The following is a 22,295-nucleotide window of genomic DNA, read 5'->3' as shown; positions in this document are numbered from 1 at the left end:
TTAAATGCATAGCTGACTTTAGTAGTATACTGAACAAATTAATTGCTTTTTTTTTTGTTTGTTTGTTTGGTACTTAAGTGATTGTGTCATGTTTTTTTTAATCTCTTAGTCACCGGAAGAGTATCAAGGGTTTGAGGCAGGAGCGGGAGGAACGCCTTCAGACTTATAGAAGAGCTCGTAGCCTGAGTCCTGGTAAACACCCTCACTCCTCCTCTCAAGATCCTGTTGCTGCCTCCAAAGTATCAACAACTACACCAAGCAGGCAACAGGAATACTTTCAACAACTCCGCCAAGAGGTGATCGACAACACCAGGTAAGGAAAAGTTCACCTCGGTCGTAGGTTTACAGTCACTGCACTTTAATGAACTATAAGGAAAAATTGAGCGACATAAATCCACTGATTGAATTAGAAAATATTCTTGTTACAAATTAGCTGTCACATCAATCTTATCACTTTATTCAGTGTTGTGGTAAGTGTGATAATTTCTCTGTAATTTTTCTTTTAAATTATCCGCAGAATACCAGATCCTCCGAAGGACGACCAGTACCCGTCTGACATAGAGCAGCTGCTGCGTGACTACAGCCGAGCTCGGGAAGAAGCCAGGACAGAGATCGCAAAGGCGCGAGAGCGACTGCGAGAGCGGACGGAGCTGGAGAAGAGGAGGCTACAGCAGCAGGCCGCCTCTCAGGAAGTCAAGGTCAGTCCTTTCATGTCTCTTTTCAAAGTCATCATTAATTTCCTCCAAATGTCAAAGTAGCACGTTCTGGTTAAAGACCGATTTCAGAAAGAATTATTAAAGAGCTCCTCCTCTTAAAGTATGTTCAAAAATGTATAAAATACTCAGCTTTGAATTAAAAAAGTGCAGGTATTATGAGACCCAAACAGATTTCTGAAGTTTCATTAGAATGAGAAATATTTTTTCATTTTCTCATCTCACTTTTTTGAGTTAGAAACCACAGTACAGTATTAGGGATCTTCTTCTTTGCTATTAAATAGGTTCTAAAAAATTTTTTTAAGTCAAGCTCAGTCCATGGATTATTTTGTCCTGAACTGTCTGTACAGGTCATTGAGCGATGTCTGAACCCTTCTGAGAACTTCTCCATTTAGAGCTGGATGTGACGTGATTACAATTTAGATGACATCATTAAATTCAAGACTTAAAAATGCATTTGAATTTGCTAAAGTAGGCACAGGAAAAGGAAAATTCACACTGAAGGGTCTATTTAATTAAGCACACAAGTATAGCATCAGCTCTTCTTCTTGTGTTTCATCACATTGCAGTGGTTTGATGGTTAATAAGTGTTATTGGGTGTAATTAACTTGACTTCTTTTCATTTTGTCGGTTAGGATGACCTGAGGCATCGAACAAGAATCAGCAACAGCACATTGTGCACAGGATCCAGTCTGAGTCTTTCCTCTGGACCCACATCGGGCTACAACAGTGGTAACACCACCCAGCTACAGCAGAGCAGCAGATCAGTGCTGGCAGGACAGGTTGGCATATTAACATCACATATTCGATTTAGTTTAAGGAAAAAAAAAATGAAATGCATATATGAATTATGTTTATTTAAAGTGTTTGTTTTGTCATTTTCAATGAGAAACACAGAGGTTCATGTTGTTGAAACTGTCCCTGTTCAGATCACGGGCATCCAGGGCGAGGAGCTGAATATCAGGACACGACCTCCTATTTGTGGTCCTCATAGTGTGAGAACACAGAGAGCCTGGCTGTCTGCTCAGGGTAAGAGCCTGAGAGGGAGTTGTTTACCTCAAACTACCTTGGGCAAAACGTCTGTGAAGTCCAATTGTGAGCATTGTAATATTGAAAAAGCTTTCGCCGCACAGTCCTTTCCTCTGTGCCTCCCGTGTATATTTCACTTTTAAATTTGCTTCATTGTTTTTTCCAGATGTTCACCAGGAGCTTCCTGTCAGTCGGTTTGACCCACTGATGACGTCTTCGCCTTCTGCTCCTACACGCCAGCGCACCGCATCGTTTGGCTCCTCCTCTTCCATATCTACAACCTATCAGGACATCACGTCCGGTCTCCTGGGCCGAGCTCTGGCTGAAGTAATGCAGACCTGGCTTTAAACATTGAGTACAAAGATCCACATAGCAGCTGACTGTGCACCATATATGTTCTACTTTTTTTTTGTCTGCTTTTGTTAATTTTAAAGTTGTTTTTCAACAGGTGAGACTGGCCTCTTCTGGGGATTTGAGCAACCTCATGATGGCTAAAGCTGCAGCCGGCTGGAGGTGAGCTCAGTCACTTTCACCTCTTAAAGATTCCCATGTTACCTTGTGAATCCATTAAGTAAATCATAATTTACATGCTAAAGCACTGAGCTTGTCTTCATTCAGGTACCAAGGAGAGGAGCGAGGAATCCAGGCTTACTACAAGCCCTCCTCCAGCCGCTCTGTGCACAGTTTCCTGGGGGTTGGCGAGCTGTCCAGACCCCTGGATCGCCTGTGGAGCGTCATCTGCCAGCTGTCCAGGAGCCACATGTATAATCAGTCCGTCCGTTCTGTGTGGACACGACCACTAGATGACAGCACTCAGCTGGGTGAGCTACCAACCCAAAAATACTCATTTTCCTCTCATAAAAGGGAATCTCCAAAAATGTGAAGTAGTTCTCCGGTCAGTAAATCAGCCAGAAGAACTTTAATGTATTTTAACTTCATGAACGAAACTAATATTTTAAATTTGTGTTGGCTATTCCATAAGATCCGATATTAAGGAAAATAGCTTAGTTTTATCAGGTGAGATGAAATGCAATGCAAAGGCTTGCAAAAATGTCTGCATTTGTGCTTAAATAGAAAAATAAAATGTATTTATACTTTTGTCCCGACAGCAAAACTGTATACATATATTCCTCCAAGGCATTTATTACGTCTTCCAGATTCACTCTGAGTGCGTGTGCATTCTTTAACAATCTGTAGTCGGGTGCAGTGCAGCGTCATTCATCACTGCCAGGTTTGTTTGTTGCACGGTCAACTGCGTTCTCGCACCTGCAGTATGTTTGTGTTTAATTTCTGCAGCACACCAGCAGCTCCTCCCCGCCTCACCTGCTCTGTTCTGTGCAAATGTGGACTCAAACCAAAGTTTTGTTGCTTGTTTGTTTCAAACAAGATGTTCGGAAGTGGAATCCAGAGAAAATGTTTTTCCGTTCATTATTAGCCAGTAAAGTTTGACTATATTTCTCTTCCAGGGTTTTATAATCGACTGTGTTTGACTGAAACGTCTCTGTGTTTCCCGTTAGTTTACATTCTGACAGATCCGTCCACCTGTCACCTCAGCCAGCCGCGGGACTTCTGCTGCATCAGCACCGAGTCCAAACAGGTGAGCACAGCTGCGGGACGTGCCGGCCGCTCGCCATCATTACCGCCAGTCGCTCGCTGAGCGAGGTCCCGGGGGCATTCGCAGCTTAAGGGAGAAAAATTCCATTTACTCATATTAGTATGACGTGCACGGAGCAATTTAGCAGCACGGCCCCCAAATTTTCTCTTAAACAATGCAGAACATGTTGTTTTTAAGACAACACCGTAAACAGCCCTGACCCAGAGGCAGCCAGCGTGGAGGAGACCGTGTCAGCTGTTGGCGATCACCGTCAGCGTACAGTCGCCTGCTGGCTGATCAAAAGGCTGCACAGCTTGTTTAATCGATGGCTTCTCTCTCTCTCTCTCTCTCTCTCTCCCTGCCTCAGGGTGGCCTGCACGTGCTGGCAATGCAGTCTGTGTTTGAGGAGTCGCTGCCGCGTCCCAGCGTGGACGCCGTCCGCGGGGAGATGCTGCCCAGCTGCTGGCTTCTGCAGTCGGTTCGGCGTAACGGTGCAGAAGCCACCAGAGTCGTCTTCCTGCTGCAGGTGAGGGCTGTTTGATGTGAACTAATCCTGGATTATGCGCTGTGTTTCCAGACTCCGATGAGCTTACAGAGTATATTAGCTGCAGTCACACAACCAAAAACAAACGACAAGTCAGTATTTTCTAAGTGTTTATACAGCTGTGTGGTCACTTTCAGAATAGACATTCGGTGATATTTATTTGATGTCCAGCCTATTTATATTCATTCAATCATGTTTTATTTATGCTTTTATTGTTTACATTTAGCATTGAAAATGTGTTTCCATGTACAGTATCACTGATCACATGGAAAGTTCAGCATCCAGTTGTGTTTAAATGATGGAAGTTTCAGTGATGCTCACCAGGTGAAACGATCAGTAAACATAGATCAGGCGTTTACATGCCGCGGGATTCTGGTTTCCATCGTCTCAGCTTAAGTAGCATCTTCAGGTTTCAGCAACCAAAATAATGTTTACATGTACAACAGCTCCGTCTCCGCGAGCTTTCAAATACACTGAATTTATGATCGGCTAATAAAAACAAAACAACTCTCTGGATAGAGCAGTGGTTCTTTACCTTTTCAGACCAGCCTCTCTGGTGTTAGACATCAGACTGTGGCTATACGGAATAAGATGGCGTCTTCCTCTCATACAGACACGAGTGTTACTGTAATCTACAGCAGGATCAGTTTGTCTCGCTGTTGGCAGGCCTGCAGGCTCGTCAATACGCTTTCCGATATTTCTTCCCAAGTTTATTTTTGAAGCGGCAGAGAACAGCAGAGCTCCAAATGGATCTGCAGGTTAAAGGAAAATCTCAATTCCCACAAAAACATGAAGTCTTTTTTTTTAAGGTCACTTCTTTTATTGTACAGGTCAGGTCACAGTGTTCAGATTACACCCCTCGTCTCAGATCTGTCTCTTCAGCACAGCTTCTCTTTATTTTCACCCAGCTCGACCTCGGCACGCCGCCTTTTCCTCCTCGACTCCTGAACGCCGTCGCCAGAAGACAAGCGGCCGTCATCGCCGATCTTGACGCTTTCCTGACTCCACAGGACTCATGAACAGACATTAGCTTCGAGCACTTAGACTAAACTGGCTCCAATATGGAGTCAGGCTTCTTTTGAATTTGCACCCAGAATGTTATTTACTTGACTTTTTTAACTTTAAGGGCACTGTTCTGTTTATATGAAGTCACAAAGTTGAAGCAGCTTTTTTTTTATAGGAAGTTTTTGTTTAAAATATATATCTATATTTTTTTTAATTGTACATAAGCATGAATGCTTTTGACCATCTTTGTTTTGTTTTTTTTTTGTTTTTTTTTATTACCAAAGACTTATTCGAAGCTGGCATTACTAATTCTTTAAACTACATATAGGTGGAGACCACTTACAGGGAGCAAAGCTTGCCATCTAATCCTTTAATTCAAGCGATGAACTAGCTTAAAAATTCAGTTTCACCTGGATAGGTAGAAGCACATTTAGCATCTCTTAAAGCCTGTTGTCTTAATGGTAATTCTACCATTTAATACCATTTAAATATACGTTGAAGAGGTGTCCAATTGAAATGATAATTGAGGATTACATTCTTCTGATGTATTTCCCACACACGAGCAACCCCCCCCCCTCAGAATGCATACTACCCATCTGTTACAGGCAGATGAAGACAATTCTCTTTGTGTTTAATACACATTTATGCATGTGTGCAATGCAAATTATACAAATAGCCAAAGTAAATTTACCAAGTTGTTCCTGTCTGTTCCATATTTCCTGCACACTGTATATTTTCCTACTTGGTAGCTTCAGTTCAGCAGAAAATAGTTTAATTATCCGTCCAACAAAGACAGATTTTGTAGATATTTCAGCATTCTAGATCCGGAGGAATGAATTCGATGCTCCTCAGTCTTGAATTTTATATGTTTCAGCTCTATGAGCTATTTTAATGCTGAACAGCATTCTTTACATTTAAAACAAACAAAAAAAAAAAAGAAAAAGTTGGCGTTAGGTTGGAAAGCCGTGAACGTTTTGGGTGCGACACGTCGAAGCTCGGACAGATAAACTCTGAACCAGAAGACGCTGGTTCCTGACTCCATGTTGAACATGTAGCCTGCTGAAGACATGGAAAATGTAAAGTAGCTCCAGGGATGATGCTCTCGTAGTTCACGGTACCCCCCGATTTACATAAGCTCCTGATATTTTCACTCTTATTTATTTACTTCCTACTGCCTCCTGTTGGAAATGCTGTTGAATGTGTTTTACAGTGCAGACTGTTTCTTTGTTCTTCGTGGTGCTCTTCACAGCTGCTTGCACACAAAACGTTCTGTTAATGCATATGTATTAATTTTTTTTTTGCATGTTGAAGTAGATTTAGTGTTGTGCAGTATTGAAACTATGCAGAGGCTGATCAAAGGCAGGGCTGCTCTCAGTCGACGCCGGGTCACCTGCGTCTGGATATGAAGCCATATTAGTCACAGCTGAACCAGCCCAGGGTTCAGAAACACCAAAGAGAAGGAGAGCGGTGAAGTGAAGGCAACCTTTGCTCTGTTTTTGTGTATATCTATTAAAGTGCCTATTTTGTGTGGGGGGAAAAACCATGTTTATTTATGTTTTGGTAATGTTTTATATGTATTTTATTATGGACATTCCTTTGTTGCTAATGAACTGTTCTTGACCACATTTGGTATTTTTATTCAAAAAGAAAATAAACACATTCAAGTAAAATGTTTTTTGAGCTAAATCTTTTTTCTGGTATATATGCAAAAAAATATGCAGCAGATCAATTCAGATATTGGCCGATTGGACTGCTAAAACATTTCTCACTGAAAAAACCACACACCAAAGATCAAGTATATTGCGTTAACTGTGGAATATTAAAGCTAAAAGTTTGATTGAAGCTCATTTCATTCACACATTATCACAATAAATGCTGTATTCACCTTTTATAGTGACTGATGGGAGACAGATTGACCTCTGTCCACCAGGTTCCAGCTCGCGCTCTGACTGCCGGGCCTCCTTCAGTGATGTGCGGGTCTTCCTGCAGGACCCCCGCGTGAAAATGCCACGCTGAGGCACGCGGTGACATTTCTGTGTGTGTGAGGGGAGGGTGTTTTTTTCAGCGATTAGAACCCGGCTGGGGGGGCGTGGTGGAGGGGGGGTGGCTCACACTGGAAGTGCAGTGGATGGATCCGGGGGGGGGGGGGGCAAGAGGAGACCAGAAGTGCCTCTGCCATTTAGAGGCACCAGCTCTCTTGTCAGGAATGCGCGTCCCCTGCGCGCTCAGATCATGTACGGGACGCGCCAGCTTTATTTTTAACCCGGCGGGGTTGGGTCAGTCGCTGGCTTTCGGGAATGACCGTGGAGCGCGCGGCGCCTTCAGCCCCTGTGCCTCGCTCCTCGTGCAGAGCCGCGCACCGCAGAGCCGTGCCCTCCTCCTCCTCCTCGCGCCCCGACCGGCTCCCCTCCGCTCCAATGGGATTATAATCTGCGTTACTGGCAGGAAGAAGACTCCGCGCGCAGGCTTCAGGACAGGACAACAACCAAAGGCAAGTAAGTGTCAAGTGCAAGGCGCCATTGTGTTCACAAAGTTTGCCTCAAAATGTGTCAAAGGTCGATGAATTATGATACAAACCAAGTTAGATTAATTTAGTGTATCACTGTTGAAAGTAAGTTTAAATCCTCCCCCATAAACCACCTGTTTGTCCCAATTAGCACGCGCATGAATTAGTTTTAAAAAACTTTATGCCTGTTTATTATCAATTTGCTCCAATAATGAGAAATTAGGCGACACCTCTAAATTTCAGAGTTTATCTGTAACTGGAGGGAGGCCGGAGCGAGATAAAACTGCGCAGAGATACACTGCTCTGCGTATTTGCGCACCTCAAAGTGCGCCTTTCCAAAGTTATGGAGGACGCGTTGGCATTTCACAAGTGGCAGAAGTGGAGTTTGGAAAAAACAAACCTGTATGAAAACGTTTTAAAAGCTAGTAATTCACGATTAACCTTTGACTTGAAAAAGTGTGTCTGTAAAGTACTCTAAAGTATTTTACAGAGGTAAATGAAGCTGGAGACAGTTTAAAATTCCCAGTTTTCAAACTGAATATTATCTGTCACATTTTTTTGTTTACATCTTTCATGTCAACTGAAGCGGCCATCATCTTAAAGGCAACACAAGATGAACATCCCCTGTTAAAATACAGATGTGAGCTGCCTTTAGCTGTTAAATATTTCCACTTTTCCTCCCAAAGTCCTGCTGTTTCCATCCTTGGTTGAAAACAGCCAGTTGACTTTTGCAGCAGCGCAGAAATAAAATGTTCCCAGCGTTACAGAGACGTCTGCTCTTATTCCCCTTAAAAGGACAAGTGTGAGTGTGTTGCTCTGTCTGGAGGAGCAGGGACTTCAGTGTAAACACGCTCTAGGAATAGTTTACTATCGATTATAACCTCTTGCAAGATTGCAGCCGAAGCAGCGCTGACCACAGCTGAGGTGTTTCCTTCGCAGCTTATGTACATAATCAATGTGCAGAATAGATTATGCACTACGATTTCCACCTTGTTTGTTCTGATCTCGTGTTAAAATTCACAACTGATTGTTTGTTTGTCTCTGCTGCTTCTGTTCAGCTCCCAACTAACAATCCTCTTCCTTATTGATCTCCATCCGCTTTGCGTTTGTGTCTCAGATTTGCTCTCAGCTGGACCACAGGCCGTCCTCTCCTCCCCTGTCCACTAGCAGCTGCTGCTACAGCCTCACACACACACACACAAATACACACACACATGCTGCAGGTCAGAAGCCTTGGCCACACCCATCTCTTATTTCATCCTGTCCATCTGAGTCCGCTGCTGCTCAGAATAATGCGCCTGCTGCTCCTGGCCGGCTAATGCCTCGAGCTGCTCAGAGTGCAGCGCCAGCATCAGCGCGGAGTTTATTTACAGCTGGAAGACCGCTCTCCACAGTCATTATTCAAAATATTTGTCTACCGTGTAGTTTCACACAGAAAGACAAAATAAGGGAAATAGCTGCAGTCAAGTGCTAGACCGTGAAATGATTACTTTCTAACTCTGCCAGCCTGAAGAATAAAAATCCCATTCACACCTTTTAATAATTTTTCTGTAGGAATTATGTACAGAGCCGCAGCCGGCGGAAATCAAAACACGCGTTGCGTAACGTCCAACAAAAGCAAAGACTATCTGAGCTAAAGCAACACTTGGATATCTGCGGAATATCCAGCTGACATTATTATCATCTTTCCGCTCGACGTTTCACTTCATTTTGGAAAAACGATCCAGAACCTCTTACTCATCAGCTCACAATGTGCAGACACACAATACGACGTCTTTACTGAGCTCTTCATCCACTGCAGGTCACACAAACAGACACAAGTGGAGACAAAACATTTTAGAGTTAGTCTCAGTGTGCAATCTGCATGAACTTCAAATCATTTATATTTTCACCCAAACTCTTCGAGTCATGCTGGATTGTTTAACTTCTTACTTTACTCTGCCGTTATTGACGCCCCCTGTTCTGAGGTGAAACGTCTAGTTGAAGCGCTTCTTATCATATCTCGTGCCAGTGACCGATGATCAGATAGTTGACTTATGAGTCCAGCTGCCGAACTCTAATTGTCAAAGTGTAGCTCAGTTTTCTTTCCATCCATCTGTTTTCTCTGCTGCCTCAAACACCTCGGGGCCACGGGGCGCTGGAGCCCATCCCAACAGGACAGGTTTCCAGACCGGCATCAAAGAGGAAACACAGAGGCAGACAGTCACACACTCACGTGGGTGAGGAAGCCACAGTGCTCACACACACACACACAGGGAGAACACGCTTTAGATCCTAAATGGAATTGTTCATTATGGGAACTTCCAGCTGTCAGGGTGGCCTGCTCTGCGCGATCAGGAATAAACACCTTCCCTCTCTTGTTCAAGGGCGCCACAAGAGGACCCCCTCTCTATTAGCAGACACACTTATTGTTACAGGCACCTGACCTTTGACCTCTGTGTCTCTGCTCCGTCTGTAAGCAGCATCTCAGTGGATGCGTCACCGCTTCTCAGACAAACAGGAGTGTGTGCGGCGCGAGTCCCGGACAGGTTGTGTGTGAGGTGATAAGGGGATCCCCGGTGGTGGGTGGAGCGTCCCGACGCTGATAGCGACCCTCTGCAGACGGCTGATACTGCGCAGGAGGAGCAGGGAGACCTGCGGGGCGTCCTGCGCATCGCCGAGGGCCTCTTCTGTCAATCTATTGTACAAACATCTGCCAGCTTTCACAAGAGGCGGCTCCGGGTTGTTAAAGGCACTTTTAACTGCTGGTGCTTTTTTGTATCATTCAGCCTGGTCTCCAAGGGAAACATCAAAGTTTTGACATTACTGCACCTGTTTGATTGCATGTGATGCAAAGTGAAGGTTAAACTATGTACCAGCATCAAAACACGAGCGGCGAAGGGCACATTTCTGCGATAGTTTTTAAATAAAACCTCTGAACTTTAGCTTGAATATGTTTTGAAAGTGACTCTTGTGTTTTAAACATCAGATTAATTAGTGGCAGCGAGTGAGTTTTGAGCGCTCCAGGAGCCTCGGAGCCGTTTACGCTGGTCACATTCACACTTATTTACACATCACTGATGAGGGCGTCTGAGGTTGAAGCAACTGCGTCTTTCCCGGGAACACATGGAGACGAGAGGCCAGCAGCAACTGTCTGAACCATCCGAGCCGCAGCCCCCGCCAAATTTAACCAGTGTGTAGAGCTGAGTATTTAATGTGATGCAGGGGAAAGTCCAGTGTTTGAGGTGCATCAGAGACAAGTAGGAATTTACTGACATTTTCTGCCGACTTCAGTTTAAGACACAGATCAATATGTTTTCTTTCTTTTGTCCTGCAGCTTTGTTTATTTAGCTTCAGTTTTAGTTTGCATTTAAGAGAAAAATGTTACTTCCCAACTTCAACACTCATTCCTAATTTGGTAATTTGATTTCTTGTACGTAATATTTCACCTAGTAGGAGTTACCGTACTGCTCTTGTAATAATTTCCTTTAAATGTAAATTTCACATGCCAGTGTTTATTCACACTTTAAATCTGAGTTGTCAAACATAAGGCCCGTGGGTTCAGACCGGCCCACAAGAAGCTCCAATCCAGCCCGCCAAACCCACTAGGCAAGTTGTGAAGATTTCGAAGTAAACATTGATTTTCTAACACAGGTTTTTTTAATTTTTTTAAGAGTAACACAATAAAGCGAAGTGAAGCTCCCTCATTGCTGACAGTCGAGCCTGCAAGCTGTGCATTTAGGGTGAGTTTGTAAGAACATGCATAATGCATGTTGTTACATGCATTATGCATGTTTTTACAAGCAGCAGCTATAGGAGCTGTTCTTTTGGGACATTTCATTTGTATTTTGCACCAGAAGGTATCTATAAAATTGGCTTCATGTTGACATTCCTTTACTGCAGTTTAATTATTCACTTCTTGGCTAAAAGTGGTGGGACGACAGAAATTAGATACTTTACGAGATGCTGTTTGCAGCACTTCATGATCAACAATGTAGAAAACGTTAGCGAGTTGTACAGACAGGAGAGGGAGTCTTGACCACAGAGAATAAATGTAATGTCTGTAATTTGGGTCATCCAAGCCCCACCATCCACGGCGCCTCATTGAGAAGAAATGTTTGAAGTTGTTGGCTCAAAGAACAGAAATGCCTTGCAGATTTTTTTTTTCTTTCAAACTCTGAGTGCAGTTCAAACCCTGCACTTTTCACTTTTGCTTGATCAAAGAAGTGGAATCAGTATTCATAGTTTTACCTTTTCGTTTAAAACCCCGTAGTCCCACTTAATCTAAGTTTGTGTGCACTTTTGCCTCCTCTTAATATTCCCTCTGAACGAAGGTTCAGTGCAGTGAAAGTGCATCTAATAATAAAGTGAAATATGCTATTGAACAGTTTTTAAAACAGGTTAATTGTGAAGTTCTGTTGAAAAGTAAAAGAAAATGCAGATTGTGGAAAAGTCATTCCTGAATGTGTTGAATCAGCGCCACAAAACAAGACGCTGCTTTGCCCCCATGCTTTGTGTGAAATAGCAACTCAGACTTCCCGCCTGATTTCACCCACCAACAGAAACTCACAAACACACACACACACGCACGCACTCGCATTTCGAATTACGTGATCTGCATCATTGGAACGAAGGCGGTTTGGCCAACTCCCGCAGTACTGAGGGGGTTGCCCTCCCGCTGTGTGTGACCTGATAAGGAAGCTATGCTGCGCCCAGATAGAGCTATCTGAACAGCTACCCTTCAACCCGCCATTCCACACAAAGAACACGCCGGCTCTCTGCAGCGGGGGCCGCTCGCCAAAAACGACACGCTCAAAATGGAGACGGGAGCTCGTCGGGCCCGTTTGAAGGCTTTCGGCGCTTGCAATTTCTGTCCAGAAATAAATTTGGACAATGGCTGAAATCATATAAACCGACTGAAATTGCATTTTAGAGACAGGTATAGCTGCAGCCGCTCCCGAGTGGAAATGATCAAGTGAAACCTAAAACCTCCCGATGCAAATGAAATTTCAAAGAGGCTGAGCTGCAGTCTTGAGCTGGCAGAAAGTTTTGTTCTTCACAGCAGGACATCGACTACGGATTATTTTTATTTTCAATTCAAGTGTGTTATATAGAATCAAAAAGGGAAGTTGTGTGAGTTCCTGTTTATTTGAACAGCCCAGTTATAGTTTCTCTTCCCAAATGTCTCTTAATATTTACAATCCTGAGATCATCTCATAGATTATATGATAATTCTGATGAATTAAACTGTGTAAAAACTTGAGTTGTGATAATTTTTAAGATATTTAACTTCTTCAAATATATTTTGATAGAGCACATCTTTCTTCTTCTTGTCCTTCTTTCTCTTCTTCTTAATAATGATAATAATAATTATCATGTCAAAGATTATATAGCCAAGATGTTAATGATGAAATCTATCAATTAATCAAATTATTATTGCACCCCTGTATGTTTGATCAGTTTAATTAGCTTTATGTACTCAATTACTTATCTAATTATACATCCGTCTATCCATAAATACACGTTTAAATTCATTATGAAACAAAATAATTTAATTGTAGGAAGGTCCGTCAAAAAGCACAATGTATGTTTTAAATTTTCCATTAACTTTTCATTTGTAAGTGTCTCGTCCATTTCAAATTCCAAATGTTTCAAAACTGAAAGCGAATGGGAGCATGATGGTGATGATGATGATGATGATGGATAATGGATGTAATGATTCATCTGTGCATTTCCCCCTCTCCCCCAGACTACTCTCCTTCCCTCCCGTCCTGCCGTTCTGCCCCATCTGCTCGTCTCCGCCTTCAGCCAGAGCACCTGAGGACGCCGGCCGCCGTCCCTCCGTCCGCTCGCCACGCTGGCTACCGCCATGACTTCCACCACCGATTTCGACAACGTGGAGATCACGCAGCAGTACAGCCACATCAACACCCGCTTCGACCTCTCTGATGAGGAACTAGACAATGACAACAGCTCCGCCAGGCTGTTCGAGCGCTCGCGCATCAAGGCCCTCGCAGGTGAGTGGCTGCATAGTAAACAGGCGCCGTCCTCTGTGACACATTTCTGAGATGACAGTCTTTTAAAGAGTGCGGGAAGGGCAGGGAGGATGAGCTATAATGGGCGAGCGGCGGTTTAACTTTAGCAGCGGGTGACAGAAAATGTAACCTTCACTTAGACTGAGTCAGAAAAACTTACAGGATCGCACTCGAGGGGGGATCTTTGAATTTCCTGCAACTCTTGAGGAGTTCTGGTGTGCAGCATGTGTTTGTGCATTTCTGGTATTGTCGCACGCCCCCCCCTCCCTCGTCCCAGCAGCTGAGCCCCAACACGGCTCCACACACCCTCCGAGTAACCGGGATCAGTGGCACACTCCCCGAATGTCCACCGTCTGACCGATCTGGACAGCTGCCCCGTCCGTCTGCCTCCCATAGCACAGATCTCTGGCATTTCTGGCTAAGCTCGTAAGCCGCGACCCACCTGTGGGTCGGCTGCTCGCCCGTTTTAAAATAGCGGCGTTTCGGCGGTGGAAGGAAGCGTTGCAGAAAAGGGGAGTTGGGGGTCACTTCGTGCTCGTGTCTGTAAAGCCGCAGACACAGGAGAGGTCGGCCACGAGCCGGTGAAACACACGTTTGAGAGCGAAGAGGACGGAGCCCACTGGAAAGTTTCACGAACAGAAAGCAGCGCTTTTGACTGCCAACAAAATAAACATGCTTGTTAAACACTTTTATATTTTTTTTAACTTATTGTTATTTTTGAAGTCCATATTGTAAATCTGTACCCACAGGGCAACATTAGCTTTTATTGGAGTCCTAAATGGGTCCAGCCAACAATATTCACTCTACATTAAGCTCTAATTTCAATTCCCGTTCACTCATGAAGGACAATATGCAATCTCTTTCTCTCTTACATGCTCAATGAGTTTATTCAACTGCCGCTGATCAAACAGCAAACTGAGCTCATTAAACTGCAAAAGTACTAAAAGAGTTTATGAGTGATGCTTTTATTACAGCGTTACACCACAAGACAAGGTCATAGATTAGGCTTAATGTTGATTTGGTTTAGATTTTCGAAGCGCTGCCAGAAGAAAATGGCAAAAACTGGAATCACCTTCAGGTGATGATTGTGTCTGAATTATCATTCTGCTTGATGGAACAAATTACCGTCACCTACACAATAAAACAAGGCAGTTACCACTGTTCATGTAGTGTATTTAAGATGTTATTTGAGTGTGTGGGTGAGAGAGAGAGAGAGAGAGGGAGATTTGAACTCACTTCCACCTTTTTCTTATATGCCTGTATTCTCACTTCGTTTGAGGCTCTTTATGGCTGAAGGAATAAACCTTGGAAAGAATCTATATCCAAAAGTTTCCTTTGAAAACATAAATGTTTTTTCCAAAACTAAAATTGATTAGACGACTGGGAGAAAACCAAAGCGTGAGCTTGATATAAAACTAAAAAGAAAGACTTAAAGTTCTCTATGGAGACTAGAGGGACTGCATAAACATGAGTATTCTCTGAAGAATGACTCTCACATCACAGTATTTACAAGTATTGCGGGGAGATGGTTACACAGTGCAACATCACTGTTGCCTCACTATAAGAACTCACTCAAGTTTCTGTAAAACCGTGCTCCCCCAGTGCCTATTTCATCTATTTTGATAGGTATTCTTGTGCAAATAAAGCTTGATCAAAATCATTGTATCATCTGGCAGATGCTGATATTACCTTTTGAGGGTCAGCAAACCTGCCCTGAGTGGCTGCTCTGTCAAAATGCTGCAGCGTGCAACACGCAGTCTGTTTGCATTGTTCCCTGTGAACTTAATGTGCGCGTTACTCCAGTTTAATCCAACTGGGAGAAGCTGACCTTTAACCGGTAATGATGGCTACTACACGGAGGATTATGTTGCAGTGACAGAGCAAGTGATGCCACTTTAGCCTGAATGAACTGAGCCGCTTCATTCATGCTTTCCAATCGCCAGCCACCGGCGGAGTCTGGCCATGAAGTCGTGTTGATACAGGTGAACCCTGCACCGCTGGCACAGCCTCCTCCATATGTGCACAGCTGCTGTTTCTGTGAACTTTACACACATGCAATGCAGTGATGCGTGCTTTTCAGAGCGTGGTTGTTTCAAATGGTGCAACTGGCTAGTAGTTTCATGCCACCATCACAGCATGGAATAAACTATCTGACCTGATTGATTATCTATTTGAAATTAAAATAAGCAGAATTTTATTATTACCCAAAGCCATTTTCAGGCTTGACACCTGGTTTTGTTTTGGAGTAGCCAAAATAACATTTGTCTCCTTTTCCAGGATGCTCATTAGGATGCATTCTCACCACTTTGCTTACTGTTTTTTTTTTTTCTGTCTCTTTAAGTGATGAAGGCTTCTGTGTGGGTGCTGGTGATATTGTGTTAGTGCGGCTGCACTGATGTTTCTGTAATGCAATCAGTGTTTCCTGTCAAAGAGAGATGGAGGAAAGTGAAAAGAGATGAGACGCTGAATTGTGCCTCGGCTGATTTACTGCTTTGGAACTTTGAAAAAAAAAAAAACATTTATCGGGCCTTTAAAGAACATGGAGAATATTTTGAATCCAGGCAACACCGTTTGAAAAGATATTTTTCCTAAAGATTATGTAGGAATATTGGCACTGAAAACCACAACTGTGAAACTCGTTGGGTTCGTACTCAGTGATATCACGACTGTGTGGGCGTGCGGAGTGGAGGGAGGAGAGCGGTGGGAACACGTGGACGTATTGAAACATATTGTATGCATGGATGAGGCTGGAGGAACCACGGCGTTCTGAACTGGAGGCTGCCTGAGCCTGAGAGTGGAGGCAGAGCATCGTCACGGCAGCGCTGAGGAGAGAGTAAGAAAGAGGAGGAGGAGGAGGGAGGGAGGAGGGGGAGGAGGAGGAGAGGGAGCAGGAGCCAATGCGAGAGGGATCCTGAAAGGAGGACAGAGAGCCAAGAGACAGAGAAGAAGAGAGACGTGGAGTGCCACGCTCCTCAGCCGGCTCCAGAGGCGGTGTGTTGTTGTTGTTGTTGTTGTTGTTGTTGTGGTTTTGGGGGTCAGAATGAGCAGCCCGTGCCTGCTGCGCGCCGCCCCGATAAGCCAGCCCCGGCTCCGAGAGGTCAAGATCAGCCTGAAGGCCAGCAGCAGGGAGGCTGCGGCCGTCCGGAGCGGCGGTGGAGGGACCAAGGAGGCCGCCGGCCGGCCCTACGCCCCGGCGGAGCGCGAGCCCCCGGCCAGGGTCGGGGTGAGCAGCAGCCGGAGCAGGAGCACCCCTCCGGTGCACCGGGCCCAGAGGCAGGACAGCAGGAGGACGGCGAGGGCGGGCGGCGGCGGCGGCGGCAAGCCGCAGGAGCCCGAGCATCACCCGGAGAGGAATGGCACGCTCCTGCACGTCCCGCTCGCCGCGGCGCCGGCGGGACTCTCCACCTTCTCCTCGTCCTCGTCCTCGTCCTCGTCCTGCACCCCCAGACGTCAGCGGACCTCTCACCCCCACCCTCCCCCCGCCCCCGTCCTCTCCACCTCCTCCTCGTCCTCCTCCGCCAAGAGTATGAAGCGAGCGCGCTGGCTGAGCTACAGCACCTCCAACATCTGCTTCAACTCCATCCTGGACGGGCGCTTCAGGCAGCTGCAAGGTACGGCGTCCCGGCGGCGGAGCGCCACTTTGTTGTCTGTGTGCATTTCCGCCCATCTTTCTCCCGCCTCAGATGTTACTTTTCCCATCACGCCCCTCCCTTTCCAACAACTTGTGTTTGTGTTGAGGCCGGGCAGCGATGGCGGGGCGGTCGGGCTGTGATGTGAGTAAGTGTGAGGTTAGTTTGTCATCCCGTTGAGAACTGGAAAAAGGCGGCATGAACTTCTTTAGAGGTAGTCCTCTTATTAGACACATTCGGTAGTAATTTATTTATTTTCGTGGAGACTGTGGCTCTGCCCCAATTGTTCACTCACTCGGCCTTTGAATAATTCATATGCAAACTCCTGGATAGGTTGTGGTGTTTTTCCCTGCTCGCTCGCGTTATGCATTCTTATGTGCCCTATTTAAAAAGAAAAAAAATTTGCATATATATATATCATTTTAGCCTGTCATTTATTCTCCATGTGGCCCATAGGTTTCAGAAACTGCTTCAAAACACAAAGTGTGTTTCCCAGCAAGCCTCCTTTTCCCCCCGAAAGGCTGCGTCGGCGGTGTAAAAAAATAATCAATTTCTCTGACGGTTTAACTTCCCCCTGACTGTGTTATTAAGGTTTTAAGAGAGAGGTCTGCCGTCACTGTGGATTTTTGTTAGCTTGCTGTGTGCTGTCCAACTCCCTGATGGCAAGAGTGCATTAGTGAGAGGGAGAAAATGGAGGAGACGATGCAGGAACAGGGAGGGAAATGCTTTCTTTCCCCCCCGCCTCTGCTGGATTTCAAGTATTGACTGATTCTGGAGACTGCAGAGGCAACTGATACGAGAAGCAGCAAACTTTTGAAGCAGTCCCAAAACAGTGATGTGTCAAGTTTATCGATCCGCCAAATGCATCTCATGAAATTTTACTTACTTTTTATTTACCACGTTCAGAGAAATCTCGTCTCGCCGGCCGTTTTTTTGAAGTCGGATTGAAAAACAGTGATCAAAAAGCATAAGAAAGAAGACGGGGGGGGGGGGGGGGGTTGTTGTTATTTTCTTACTTTCATCAAGCTGTTTTTGATTTTCTGATGCCTTCTTGAGCATGTCATCTGGTTCCCTTTCTGTCGAGAAACAACTCCTCCCTAGTTTTATCTCGATTTTTTTGTTGCAGTGCATTGACCTTTAACCTTTCAACTTTTTTCACTTGTGAACTTATCCCCCCTGACTCTCAGATTATTGAGTGAGGGCTGCAGGATGGTGTAGTGGCTAGCGCCTCAGAGTGACAATTTCCCAAGTTTGAGGTCAGTGGGGGTTTGTGTATGTTACCCCCTCGTGTGTGTGTGCGTGTGTGTGTGTGTGTGTGTGGGTTTTCCACAGTCTTAAAACATGCAGTTGAGGTTAAGCGCTCACTATAAATGACCTGACTAAATAACCTGAAGTGTGAATACTGATGTTATTGTGTGGATGGTGTAAAAGCTCTGTCAGAACGATGTAAACAAAGCCTGCAGATGAAGTCTTGGCTCTTGGTGAATAAGGTGTGGAGTCATGCAGGACAGGTAGGACTGGCAGCGCCATGACTCAGGTATGGGACTCGCTGCTGTGGGACGACTGGGCCATGTCCAGTAAGGGCTGACTATGGGAAAAGACGGATCAGGGTGTATACAGGGAAAATCCATCAGCATTAATAAGTCATGGGGCTTTCACTGGACTGAGAGATTACTAAGTAAAAGCATGTGAAACAGAGGAATGTTTAGTAAGACTTGTTCTAATATACATGAAAAAGACAGGAGTGACAAGACACCAGTGTAATCCAGTCAGAGTATAAAAAGAAAAGTGAAGGGAATTGGAAAAAAAAAAAAGTTTGGATGTACAGTATGACTGCTGCACTTATGCAAAATGATTAATTCATGCACAAAGAAAGTATTAGAATGGAGGCTTGTGTAAGAGCCGCACTCAGAACAACCAAACGTGTGTACAGTGAAGTTGTGTTTGGCACATTATGAAAACTGCTTCAGCTGGTTTCTGTGTGCTTGATTCCCTTTCATCCATCCATCCATCCATCCATCCATCCAGCATGTATCGATCTCAGCTGGTTCTTGGTTGAAAGTCTCTAAAAGGACAGACACAGAAATTCACACACACTTGCATTCACACTTACCATCACCAGCTGACCCCCCAAATGCAAGTGAGGCAGGAGTAAAGATGTTTTACGGATCTAGCCAGCTGATGATGTAACATTTCAAACTTCTTTTCAGTGTACAAGACCAGTAAACTTGTCTGTTTCGTGCAAACATTTTTTTACGATACAATAGGTGATGTGCAGTTGTGATGTATTTAGCTACATCTACATTTAATGGTGAAAATAAAATACCTTTGATTTCCACGGATTGCCTCAAATCAGTCCAAAGCAAAACAACAGAAAGCAACATCCAGAAGTGGGGCAAGTGTCTGCAGTGATTACTCCTATCTAGATTTTTGGATGCATGTTAGAGCTTGTAAAAAAAGTCATAAAGTTTAATTGAAGAATATGTTTATTTTTTAGAACTACATAAACAATGAGCCTAGAGCTGGTGGCATCCACATAAAAGTTGCTCATGAAAACATCTGAGTGTCATTTCTTACTATGATAACTGCAAGACTGAGCCTAATTTTTATATTGAAATAATACTACAATAAGAATAAATGACATCATCTCCATACATTTAGACTTTATTTGCGCCTGAATATCTTATATAAACACTGTTCAAAAGGAGAGGTAAAAGTCTCTTGTGTCCTAGTAGTTCGCTGTTGTCACATGGAGCTTGCTGTACTCATCTGGAAGCAGCGTGCGGACTTCCCTCCCACACACTCCTCCATTACTCCCCCCTCTGCCTTCCCGTGCTTCCTAAATGGCCAGGAGCGTCGGTTGGCCTGCGCTCCTCCGTCCCTCCTCATGCGATACGATATGGCAAAACCGCGTATGGAGATGCACCTTAATTGTCGTCTCACTGCTTCTGCTCGGCGCTCCTCTGGAGGCGGCGCCCATGTTGCTCAGAGAGGATCTGTCACATGTTCCCTTTCCTCCTTTCTCAAGCTCCGCCGCCGTTTTTTTTTTTTTTTTTTTTTTTTTTTCCGTGTCGCTGACGAATTATGACACAAACCTTTGTTTGAGATGAACGCTGACGGTGCTAATGGAGCTTTGAGTTATTTTCATGCTTTAATTGTCATTACTTTTTCATGGTGTGGTTATCCGGGTGGATGTGGGAGAGCAGCGTGTGCTGTTGTTCTGCTGAGGGGAGCAGAATGAAACATGATTTATTTACTCTGTTCTCCTGCACCGTGTGTTACACATACAGTATCCCAACATTTCTTTCTTGCTTTTGTTGGTGGGGCTGAAATCAGAGCTGGATCTTTAAATGTGCACACTGTGTTGTTCTCACTTTGGAGGTATTGTGTTTTGTCCTGTTTTCCAAGTTGTGTCTCTGTGGACTAAATACCAAAAAGCTCCATTTCCATCACTCTGTCTTTTGCTTTCTGTCCTCTTTTTCTTTACCCCAGTCTCTCTCACCCACCTCTCCTATCTTCCTTCCATTTTTTTCCCTCTTAACCTTAAGTTCGATGTCTTTAACCTCACCGCTCGAACACTGGTTTTTCTCCTCTTCCTCTTTTGTTCCTTGCTTATTCTGCACAGCCTCGGGGTCTGAATCATTTATTGCACAAGTCATTACGGATTCAGTCCTTTGCACTCTGTATTTTGCAGTCATTTTTGGGTTCAGGAACAAACGGGGCAATCTGCAGCCGGCATACCGAAGGGAAATCACGTGACGCGACATGGGACGCGAGAAGGGACTGTGTCCATCAGTCACTTGATAAACTTCAAGAAACTGTATGCTGGCGAATAGATGTGGGTGTTTGTCTCAGTCTAGGTTCTACACTAAAAAAACGAATCACCTTCAAATTTTAACAAATTGATGTCGCAATATTGAAAAATCCACATATAATACAAGAAAATATTCCAGGTTGACTTTGAAGACTTTGTTTATACTGAAAGCAGAAACACAGTTGTGGTCACAACCGCTCACCCACTCGCACTCAGAGTGTCCTCACACCAAATAGACTCTATAGTTCATCGGGTCTCTGAGCCATATAGACCTGTCAAAATTGGTTTTGTTTTTTTGCTGCTGAGTAGGAGGCACTTCTCCCGTGCAATGCAATCTGATTTAAAGTATGAGCGCGAGCCCGGCAAGATGCGTCACCACGTGGGCCGCGCTCATCCTCCCAAAAACCTCCCGGAGTGTGAACGTGCTTCACTCTGCCCTGTCATCCCTCAGTTTCCATGCAAATCTCTAGTGGAGAGATTTCAGCATAAATACAGTGAGCGTAGACATGCTTTTTTTTTTTTGTGTTTAATTCATTTTTTTCTACACGATATTATTATGCAGGATCACATCTTTAGCTGCTCGGCAAGAGGGAAGGAGATATAGAGAGCTACCATGCAATATTTCTCCCAGTGACTGTTCTTTTGTGGCGGCGGAAATCAGATTTAAAGTCAGGCTTGGTCGTGGGTCTGCGACATATCAGCAGTCTTATCAAGCATGACAGTTATTTAACTGCAGAAGTGGCCAATAATAACTCTTCCCTGCTCCAGTGAATGAGCAGAAAGGTCAGGCCCTGATCGCTTCTGAGAGTTTTTTTCCCCGCTTTAACAGGCCGACGGTGTCACCGGAGTCCGTTTGATTGACGTCCTGTTCTCTTCCCACTATGAGAGATGCGCCGTGCGCATACGCAGCAGGGACTGCTCCAGATGCTGTGGAAGCGGCTGTGTCACACGGAGGCGGCGTTGCCAGCAGGGTGGCGTGAGGATGACTGTTGGATTGGAAACTCTGGCTTTTTAATGATTATGGATTGTGGAAGTGGGAACTCTGGAGTGAGAACTGAGTCAGATCAGACTGCTGGGTTTAGAGGAGTCCAGATCATATTGACCTGATCCAGATCAGAAGCTTGCTGCCTCAATCATCATCACTGTTATAGACGTACATTCCCCATTTTGCCTTTTTTTTTAAATAGCTGATTACATACTTGTTTTGTGTAGTACTTTATATGATTTCACACAATTTTGTTAATCATTTGGTGCATTCTTGTAAATAATTTTGCATTTTGGGTTGGCCATACTCTTACGCACATTAAGCATCTGATTTCACTCATACCTTAAATCTCTGCCAGTGATGAGCATTTTAGTTTGCCTTTCCTGCATATGCCCAGTTTCACTTGGCGTTGAGTAAGGCGATGCTGATTGAAATCTCTCAACACAGTGAAAATGAGTAAAC

General features: G+C 44.5%; 2 protein-coding genes across 4 annotated transcripts in view; both read left to right on the top strand.

Annotated features, from left to right (window-relative positions):
• Window positions 1-6,415, top strand: part of stard9 (StAR-related lipid transfer (START) domain containing 9) — a 37,453-nt gene extending 31,038 nt beyond the window's left edge. The window contains exons 23-32 of the mRNA XM_030116679.1: window positions 110-313; window positions 518-698; window positions 1,349-1,495; window positions 1,643-1,742; window positions 1,909-2,069; window positions 2,191-2,255; window positions 2,361-2,563; window positions 3,260-3,339; window positions 3,704-3,862; window positions 4,789-6,415. Coding sequence (XP_029972539.1) covers window positions 110-313; window positions 518-698; window positions 1,349-1,495; window positions 1,643-1,742; window positions 1,909-2,069; window positions 2,191-2,255; window positions 2,361-2,563; window positions 3,260-3,339; window positions 3,704-3,862; window positions 4,789-4,899 — 1,411 coding nt within the window. The 3' untranslated portion in view covers window positions 4,900-6,415. The remainder of the gene's footprint in view (window positions 1-109; window positions 314-517; window positions 699-1,348; window positions 1,496-1,642; window positions 1,743-1,908; window positions 2,070-2,190; window positions 2,256-2,360; window positions 2,564-3,259; window positions 3,340-3,703; window positions 3,863-4,788) is intronic.
• Window positions 6,416-7,054: 639 nt separating this feature from the next.
• sptb (spectrin, beta, erythrocytic) overlaps window positions 7,055-22,295 on the top strand; it is a 39,903-nt gene continuing 24,662 nt past the window's right edge. The window contains exons 1-2 of one of the 3 annotated variants that reach the window (XM_030116299.1): window positions 7,055-7,376; window positions 13,120-13,387. In XM_030116299.1, coding sequence (XP_029972159.1) covers window positions 13,240-13,387 — 148 coding nt within the window. In that variant the 5' untranslated portion in view covers window positions 7,055-7,376; window positions 13,120-13,239. Of the gene's footprint in view, window positions 7,381-13,119; window positions 13,388-16,357; window positions 17,017-22,295 lie in introns of those variants that run through there. The other 2 variants (XM_030116298.1, XM_030116297.1) reach the window with 2 other exon arrangements.

The sequence above is a fragment of the Salarias fasciatus genome, chromosome 19 (genome assembly GCF_902148845.1).
Source record: "Salarias fasciatus chromosome 19, fSalaFa1.1, whole genome shotgun sequence".
Taxonomy (NCBI): Eukaryota; Metazoa; Chordata; class Actinopteri; order Blenniiformes; family Blenniidae; genus Salarias; species Salarias fasciatus.
This window is presented reverse-complemented; position numbering and strand designations above follow the sequence as displayed.